The 9,503-nt window shown below is 47.2% G+C and overlaps 1 protein-coding gene and 1 pseudogene across 1 annotated transcript in view; both read right to left on the bottom strand.

Annotated features, from left to right (window-relative positions):
• LOC121936568 overlaps window positions 1-4,088 on the bottom strand; it is a 7,495-nt pseudogene extending 3,407 nt beyond the window's left edge.
• A 2,831-nt stretch (window positions 4,089-6,919) lies between these two features.
• Window positions 6,920-9,503, bottom strand: part of LOC121936614 (LIM domain kinase 2-like) — a 3,111-nt gene continuing 527 nt past the window's right edge. Inside the window, exons 2-7 of the mRNA XM_042479003.1 lie at window positions 8,935-9,034; window positions 8,076-8,211; window positions 7,888-7,997; window positions 7,630-7,782; window positions 7,426-7,531; window positions 6,920-7,349 (exon numbers count right to left, since the gene is read on the bottom strand). Coding sequence (XP_042334937.1) covers window positions 7,149-7,349; window positions 7,426-7,531; window positions 7,630-7,782; window positions 7,888-7,997; window positions 8,076-8,211; window positions 8,935-9,034 — 806 coding nt within the window. The 3' untranslated portion in view covers window positions 6,920-7,148. The remainder of the gene's footprint in view (window positions 7,350-7,425; window positions 7,532-7,629; window positions 7,783-7,887; window positions 7,998-8,075; window positions 8,212-8,934; window positions 9,035-9,503) is intronic.

The following is a 9,503-nucleotide window of genomic DNA, read 5'->3' as shown; positions in this document are numbered from 1 at the left end:
TATTTATTTTAGTTAATTCTGTTTTTGTTTAAAAAAATATTTAATTATTTATTTTTTGGCTTCGGCCCCCAGTTGTCTGAGGGACAGCAACCCAGCCCCTGGCTCAAAAGGGGTGCCTACCCCTGCTCGAGGCCTTTCAGTGCCACTTTTAGTTTAAGGCTGACCAGAGTTGTGCTGGAGGAGCTACAAACGCTAGCAGAGTGTCCCTCTAGGCCTTTCAGTGCCACTTTCTTTAGTTAAGGCTGACCACAGAGTGCGCTGGAGGAGTCTACAAACGCCTAGCAGAGTGTCCTCTCAGATCCTCTAGGCCTTTCATGCCACTTTTAGTTAAGGGCTGACCAGAGTTTTGCGCTGGAGGAGCTACAAACGCCTAGCAGAGTGCCTCTCTATTCCTTTCAGTGTCACTTTTAGTTAAGGCTGACCACAAGAGTTGCGCTGGAGGAGCTACAAACACCTAGCAGAGTGTCGCTCTCGCGAGGATCTCTAGGCCTTTCAGTGCCAATTTTAGTTAAGGCTTGACCAGAGTTTGCGCTGGAGGAGCTACAAATGCCTAGCAGAGTGTCCTCTCTAGGCCTTTCAGTGCCATCTTTAGTTAAGGCTGACAACAGAGTTGCGCTGGAGAGCGTACAAACGCCTAGCAGAGTGTCCTCTCAGGAATCTCTGGCCTTTCATGCCACTTTTAGTTAAGGCCCGAACACAGAGTTGCACTGAGGAAGCTACAAAGGCCTAGCAGAGCGTCCTCTCTAGGAATTTCTAGGCCTTTTCAGTGCCAACTTTTATTTAAAGTTACCACAGAGTTGCACTGGAAGAGCTAAGAAAAATCCAACATGGCGGAAAGGAGGTTTCCCGAAAGCAGTATTAGCACTGAAGAGCGTAAAAAGCTGTGCGGAGGGTCCTGCATCATCGTTAGTAGCGCTAAAAGAGAGGGGTTGCAAATGGCGCCTGGTACCTCTGTGTCCTGATTATCCACCTGCCCCAACTGGCTTCAGAGAAAACCTCTGCGCGCAGCGAGAAAAACAGTTGCGCTCCAGACTGCTCTCCGAGTCGTGATTGACTCTGTTGCAAACAAGAAGGCCTCTGGGTCGGAGGGCCCAGGTTCGAGGTTCCCCAAAGGTCGGGGGAGCGGGACGCCCGTGAATACGGAAGAAACGCGCAAATACCAAAAAAATGCCATGTTTTTTACCCAAGAGGAAACCTCTCTAGGAATCTGCGACAGTGATCATAGAGTTGTGCGAGGAAGCTACAAAGGCCTAGTGGAGTGTCCTCTCTAGGTCCTCCAGTGCAACTCTATGGTCAACATCCGAACGAACTGCGCCGGAGGAGCTACAAATGGCCTAGAAAGGTGGTCTCTAGGTCCTCAGGACAATTCTATGGTCAATGTCCAACAGAAACTGACCAGGAGTTGCACAGAGGAGCTACAAAGCCTACAAAGGTCTCTCTAGGAATCTCTAGGTCACCATGTCAATTCTGTAGTCAGACACTACCACAGAGTTGCACTGGAGGAGCTTCAAGGGCCTAGTGGAGTGTCCTCTCTAGGAATCTCTAGGCCTTTCCGGTGCGTGTCCTCCGTGGTCGCTTACCACTTCATCCCCTATCGCCGTTGCAGCGGATGGCGCTGTTGAGGCACTGGCTCTCCAGGGCGGCTCCTCAGCTCCTGTAGCTGCTTCTTTCAGCGTCTCCACTTCCGTTGGTGACCGTCTCGATTTGGCGCAGTCCGCTCTGGATGACGTCGGCGTACACTGGCATCCCGTCGTCTCCAGTGTGGCTCCGCGCAGGTGGCAGCGGCTCTTGACCGCCAGACGCTGGCTGCTGTCCCGGGATGCCATGTCCACCTTTGGCCGGCCAAGCGGCACGCCTTGGCCCTCCCACCCTCTCTGTCCGCGCTTCATCAACCGTTCGCCATCGGGTGTTTTGGGCCTCTGCGAACCCGGCGGGTGTTTTCTGCCATTGTGTTCTCACCTTCGCACGTGGCCTCTTTGTAGTCCGCCAAGGGCAAGGCGCACGGCGGGTCACGCCCCTTCGAAGTCCTGTTTAGGGCGGCGGCCATTTGTGGCAGATCTAGCGAGTCCTCACCCTCGGTCCAGCGTGAAGAGCCCCTCTGCCACGCAGTTGTCGGGTGCGAGGCGGACAGACGGCAAGAGGAGGTGTTTTCGGTTACGGTTTCGGTTGAGCTCTCCGTTGGATGCGGCCGCATCGGGCCAAGACGGGAAACGGCAGTCCAGCATCGGCGCAAAATGTGCTCATCCTTCCTCCGAAAATGGCGGCTGCCGTTCTTGCACCGGAGGTGGCGGTGTCTGGTTAGGAGACCCAAAGTCCTCCTTTCCTTTGTATTGTCAGCGACCAGACTATCCACAAGGTGTCCGCGTCCATCTCCATCTTCTCGCTGACCGTCCCCTCGGCAGACTTTCCCCCGGCAACCCTTCTTCACCATCCACCGCTCCTGCACAGCCTTGGCGCCGTCCTCTGCACCGCCATCTTCTTTGCTCGCCTCCTGCAAGATGTTCTCCATCTGCCCCTGGACACCGCCACCGACAGCTCCACTCCGCCGGCGTGCGGCCGGCTTGACCAGTCCTTCCCCATCAAAGGGGTTGTCGCACCCAAGGACACAGAGTTCGAGGGAGCGGCGGTGCTCCTGCATTTCTCGTTGAGGCTGGGTCACTGCTCGCCGGTTGGCGGTCACTGCTGGCGATGCCGCCATCACACGCTGTGGTCAGATTGTCGAAGGAGCGCGGCTTCGGAAGCCAGAGTGGAAAGGGATACGAAATTGAAAGTTTCTCTCCCGTGTCCACACGAACCCTTGTCCCCGTGCCAAAATGTACCTCCCCAGAGGCGGGTCTTCGGGGCTGGAACCAGGAAGCGGATAAGGAGCACAGGGGTCCTCCGTCGGCGTTGATGGAGACGAACATGGAAGGTAACGGCGCTCCAGAGCATGAGGTTTCGCACGTGGCACACCGGAAACAGCACCTGTGAGAGAGACGCGGAGACAACATGTTTTTACGCCAAAACGTAAAAAACCCTTTACTAGGCCTTTGTAGCTCCTCAAGTGCAACTCTATGCGGCATCCGTCGACGCTGACCGCAGAGTTGCCCGGAGGACGCAACGAGTAAAATACGTACAGATTCGGATGCGCAGAGTAGAGGAGGTTCTTGAAGGCTTTGTTCCCGGCACGGAGCAGTGACCAGACGGAGCAGGTCCTCTCCTGCGTGTGTTTCTCGCCCCCTCCTTCGCGGTGTTGCAGAGGAATGTACCGAAGAGGCAGGAGTAAGTGTGTTGTACAGCTTGACCTGCGCAGGAAAAGAGACAAAGCAGGTTCAATCTCTATGCCACTTGCGCATTCTTCAGCTCTATGGTTCCAAAATGGCAGAGGGCTTACGAGGAAGCTTCATGTGAACTCGAAGAGGCACAGGGAACTGGCGCTGGACTGGTGTACCAGTCAAGCCACTGGAGGAAGACCGGGCAGCGCTCTTCCGGGTCGTCCGCGTTCTCGCCGTGGCCGCAGCGGTCGGGCGAACTTGTGTCCGAGTCCAGCCACCATCTCCACACCACCTGGAAGCCTGCGGGAAAATGGAGGGAGAAAGCGCGCAGAAAGGCTGCCTTAGCGTTGTTTTCGCGAGATGTAAAATTAATCAAAATATAAAATATAATATAATTATAAAATTAATTAATTAATTTATATAAAATATATAAAATTATATATAAAATGATATATAAATTATTTAAATTTAATATAAATAATATAAAAATACATAAAGTTAATTTAATTATTTTAAGAAATATATAAAATAGATCATCATCATCATCATCACTCATCATCATCATCATCATCATCACAGGTCTGGGGATGGGGGAGACGGCCATGGGTAGCTTTAACTGATGACCTTCGTCAGCCATCGACAGAGAGAGAGTGACCCTGTTGGTGTGCTGGACCTCTCAGCGGCATTTGATACAGGACTGTACTCATGATAGGGACCCCCAAACCAGGGATATGGGCTCATGCTCCCCTCAAAGGACTGTGTTCGCAGTCGGGGTGCTTCTTGAGTCGCTTCAGATGAGGAATCAGGTGAACGCCGGTCAACAAGCGCCTGCATCACTTCGTCTGATACGCCACTGCGCCTTTTCCTGGAACAGGGTGACCTCGAAAATGTAGTACATGCACTGGTCACCTCAAGACTGATTTTGCAATGTGCTCTACAGGGGCTACCCTTTGCCTATCGGAAACTCCAGTTGGTACAGAATATGGCAGCCAGGTTGGTCACAGGAACCATGAGTGACCATATAACATTCATACTGAAGTCACTCCACTGGCTCCTATCAGTTTCCGGCACAGTACAAGGCGTGGGTAAAACCCTACAGGCGTGGCCCAACCATCTAAGGGATCGCCTGCTTCCATAAATCGCCCCCGTACCTCAGGTTGTCTAGGAGGAAGTTATTAAAGCCCTTAAAGACCAGGTTGACGCGACCTCCAGAGGACATTCTCTGCAGCGGCTCCCATTTATGGATGGCCGGCCGGACAAGATCCATCAAATACCATCGAGAGAGCTTTTAAAAGGCCATTAAGACGGATCTCTTCCAGCAAAGCCTTCCCGGAATAAAAGGATCGCCCACAAATAAGATTTCCCATCCAGTGAACCTGCCCATGATGGTTTTTATGTAGCTTATTGGTTTTAATATGTAGTTTTTTAATCTTACATATGTTATCGCGTTTTAAGGGGGGCCATTATGTATAGATGGATGTATTGGTAACTGTGTGTACGCCGCGGTGGATTGCCTGGCAAAAGCGGGATGAAATAAAAAATGCAGTTAGTTTTATTTAGTATTATAAATTATATAAATATATAATCTATAAAACTATTAACAATTATTGAATTAATGATAATAAAAGTAAAAGTATTCATACAAAAATATAAAATTACATAATACAAGCTAAATCAAATGATACCTACTCTAAAAAACAATACACTAAATAAAATTAACCGATACTAGATCAATATAAAATTAATTGAACACTATAAAGAATACAAATTGAGATACAAACATAAGATACACAAATGACTTTAAAAATTAATATACGAACATATATCTCAACATATAACTATTTTAAACTGCAATGTTAAAGTATCAAAATTAAGTATTATCCACAAAATAATAACATTAATCCACAATACAATATAGATACAAATATAAAATACAGAATTATAACAATTTAATATAAAATTATAATTTAAAACTAGATTTAAACTCATTTAAAGTATAAAATGAATTTATATACAAAAATATAACATTAATATAAATATATATACTGATAAACTATAATCATAAAATGATATTAACCAATATAAGATATAAAACTTAATATAAAATATTATAATATAAACTCTTAATTTTCGTGATAGAACAAAATACTACCCAAATTAACAAGAAAATTATAATATATAAAATTACTGTAAATATAAATATAGATTAAAATTAACCTATATATCCCAAATATAAACAATTATAAAATGTAATATATAAACATTTAACGGATTCATTTAACCAATATAAAATTTAATTTACATAAAAATGTAACATTACTACTAGAAATATAACATTAAATATCATAGTTAAGATATAAACTTAATTTTAAAATACCATATATAGTATAATGAGATGATTTAAAATATAAAATTTATTTATTTCAATTTTTATTAAAATATTACCATATCATTCTAAATTTAAATTACTGAAAAATTTATATACAGGTAAATATAAAATTGATATTAAAAATCTATAATTAAATTAATTTAAAATATGAAATATTAAACATTATATATAAAATATAACCATTAATATAAAATATAAACTTAACGTTCAATATGAAATATAACCATTAATATAAACATATAATTATAAAATATTAAAATTCAGTTTTACAATATTACATACATAAATTACAACCATAACAACACTCAAACATTATAAATATAATCTAATACTATAAACTAATTCAGTTCGCACAAGGGATGCATCTCTCTGATAAAATTACGTCAAAAAATACCCACAACCTCCGCACAATCGCCGCCGCCACTGCCCACCCACCTTCTTATGGTCCGTTCAGTATCAGGGTCCAAACGGAGCAGTTTGGCCAGGTGACCACAATTCTGCGGCGTCCGGGTCCCATTACATCTGAACCGTGACACAAGACCGGAACGCTTGGTCCCTGTCCACGCCGTGGACCACCAGCCAGCGCCGACTTCAGCACGGACAGACAGTAAAAAACGGCCCGGGGGGGGGTTATTATTATTATTATTATTTACATACCCCCTTTCCAAACGATCAATATTAATCAATGTTTTGTATATTCAGTATATACAGCGCTCTGCAAATTTACAGCGTTTTATACATAAAATAATAATAATAATAATATTTATCACAACAAAATCAACACAAAAATTAGCTGACAAAATAAAAAAAACTGCAATTAAAAGCATACAAAGGTAAAAAACACTAATTGCACTGATTACCTGTGTATTTAACGACGATGACGACAAAATGCCACACATCAAAGAACAATATTAATAGTGGGGATTCTATGTACAGTGGACCCTTGTTATACGCTGGGGTTTGGTTCCAAGATCCCCCATGTATAACAAAATCCGTGTAGGCTCAAGTCTCATTAAGTATAATGACATAGCAAAATGGTGTCCCTAATAAAAAATGGAACATCAAGGTAAATTTATCCTTCTTTTGAACATTTTCAAACCGTCTATGCTTAAATCCGTGTATAAAAAATCCGTGTATAAGAAGGGCTGACTGTATTCCTGCATGGCTCCTTCTGCCATGCAGGAATACATAGAACACACAGATAACCATTGAGTGCCTTTACCTTGATGGCTTGTCCGAAGAACCCTTTCCCCAGCACTTCCCCGTGGATCAAGTCGCACGGCCGGAAGATCTGTTGGGATCCGCTGGTCGAGGAGCGCAGGGATTCGGAACGGCTGATGTCGCGGCTCAAGAGGAGCGGCTCCTTTGGCGAACTGGGCCCCGGTGACTTTGAAATGCTGTTGCTCCTCCTGGTGCAAAAAAGATGGCGGCAGAGGAACGAACGCCGACCATAGAGGACCCAGAGATTCCTAGGGAAGTGTTCCTAGAGAGGCCATTTTGAGGTCTTACCTGAGAGAGCGCCGCCTCAGCGTCCCTTCCAAGTCCTCCTTCAGGTCCAGGGTGGTCTCAGCGGCGGCAGCGGCGGTCTCTGCGCGGCCGGTCATCCTCTGGGCATCCAGCTGGAGGCGGTCAAGGCGCTGGGAGACGGGGTCATGTTCAATGAGGAGCTGCAGAGTCTGGGTCGCCTCGTGGATCAGGCCCTCCACCTGCGCAAGCAGGAAAAGGGAGCGTCATTTTGCGACTGAACGCCATTTTGCGACGCGGACCAGAGAAACCGCGTACCTCTCCCACCCGCAGCGTCCGGACAGGGTTCCCGTTGATCTCCAGGATGCGGTCTCCCGGGTGGATGGCATTCTGAATGTCGGCGCCGATGTCCGCCCGGATGACGCTGTGAAAAAACGTAGAGTTTCGGTGTCCATTTTGCCATGCAGTAACTCCCAATACATAACATGTATTTTGACGGACGCGTCCACCGCCGTTACTCACTCCTTGACCTGGACGCTGGTGGCGTAGGAGGAGTGCCCACTCTCCACGGCAACAGTGAAGCCCCTGCGGCGGCCATCTGCCACGGCGGCCATGGAGACCTGTGTCAGGGTGTAAGTCATCGGCGTGAGGACCATCTGGCGGTGACATTTCCCGCTAACAGTGGGAAAAGAGAAGGAAACAGAGGTGATGCTGCGGCGCGTGGCGACAATACGATACCCACAACGGTGAAAGCGCGACCGGCGGCAGCGTCCATCTTACCAGTAGAGCAAAGCGTGCTGCACCAAGGCATAAGTGTCGCCATCTTCGATGATGGCCTTGCAGCTCATGCAGGTGAAGCATTCCGGGTGGTACTTGTATTCGCCGGCCACCTGAGGAGACGCGGAAGTTTTACGGATTCGCGACGGAGGGCGGCGCAGTTTTCCGAAAACCTGGTGCGCTTTACTCACCATGACAGGTCCGGTCATCAGGAGCGAACATCCGTGGCAAGACTCGCCGAACTTGCGCCAGTAGTCCTTGCGGCAGTAGAGCGTGCTGTCCTTTTCGTAATACCAGTTGGTGAGGAGGTCCTGGCATTCGGAGCAGCTGGAAGGGAAAGAGATCGATGATCACTAACTGATCAATCGATAATGGGGGTGAACCAATAATATACCCAATACAGGTACACTGAGACCGAAGGAGACTGAGAGGTTACGCGACGGCCATCTTTGAATAGCTAGACCATAGAGTTGCACTGGAGGACCTAGAAATTACTAGAGAGGACACTTCTCAAGGCATCTATAGGTCCTTCAATGTTATTCTATGGGAAGATATGGCCATAGTGTTGCGCTGGAGGACCTGGAGATTCCTAGAGAGGACACTTCCCTAGGCATTTGTAGGTCCTTCAATGTTATTCTATGGGAAGATATGACCATAGAGTTGCTCTGGAGGACCTAGAGATTCCTAGAGAGGACACTTCAGCTATTCGCGCTTTTTCCACATTCGTGGCAAATGCGGAGGGACTGCGCAGACAAAAGAGACATACCGAAAGGGCTCTTTAGGAAGCAGGTTGAGCAGTGGCAGCGGTGGCGGAGCAGACAAATAGCCTCCCATTTTGGGAGGCCAAGACCAGTCAAACCAGTTCTGTGAGAAAAAAAAACGGTCCTTCTTCTCAGAGGGAGGAGGAAAAATAACGAGGAACGCCTCTCGCACGCCAAAAGAGAAGTGTCCATGGGGGAGAAATAAGATTGCAGTTTGCGCTGGGCGTGATCCGAACTTGCATGAACCATAGAGAGGGAGGCAAGGGAGGACGATGGGAGTGTCACCTACCGGAAGCAAGAGGCGTGCCAAGCTTCGTTCACGGTCCGATAGAGCCGCTGTCCGGGTGCCACGTTCTCGCCACACCCCAAACAGCACCATTCCTCCATCGCTAGAAGCGAGAAAGGAAGCCAGAAAGAGAGGGGTCACTTCAAATTGCAATGGAGGACCCAGGGATTCCTAGAGAGGACACTCCACTAGGCATTTGTAGCTCCTCCAGCGCAACTCTATGGTCAGTGTCTGGCACGTATTGACCATAGAGCTGCACTGGAGGACCTACAGATTCCTAGAGTGGACTCTTCTAGGCATTTGCGGCTCCTCCAGCCACTTAGTTGACCATAGAGTTGTGCTAGAATAACCACATTATGACACTATTTTGGATAATAAAGCTAAATAACAATAATATACTTTTGGACTTCATTTCCCAGAATGCACCTCCATTGGCAGAGAGGGCAGAACCTTCTGGGAGATGTAGTCCAACAAAAAAAAAATGGTCGCCAGAGTTGAGGCTTGTCCCAGCCGCACTCAGCCACGCCCCCCGGAGCCCGCTCCGTTGCCTGGCAACCACAGGCCATGCCCCT

The sequence above is a fragment of the Sceloporus undulatus genome, chromosome 7 (assembly GCF_019175285.1).
Source record: "Sceloporus undulatus isolate JIND9_A2432 ecotype Alabama chromosome 7, SceUnd_v1.1, whole genome shotgun sequence".
In the NCBI taxonomy this organism is placed as follows: Eukaryota; Metazoa; Chordata; class Lepidosauria; order Squamata; family Phrynosomatidae; genus Sceloporus; species Sceloporus undulatus.
The sequence above is the reverse complement of the archived record's forward strand: the minus strand, read 5'-3'. Positions and strand labels throughout refer to the sequence as shown.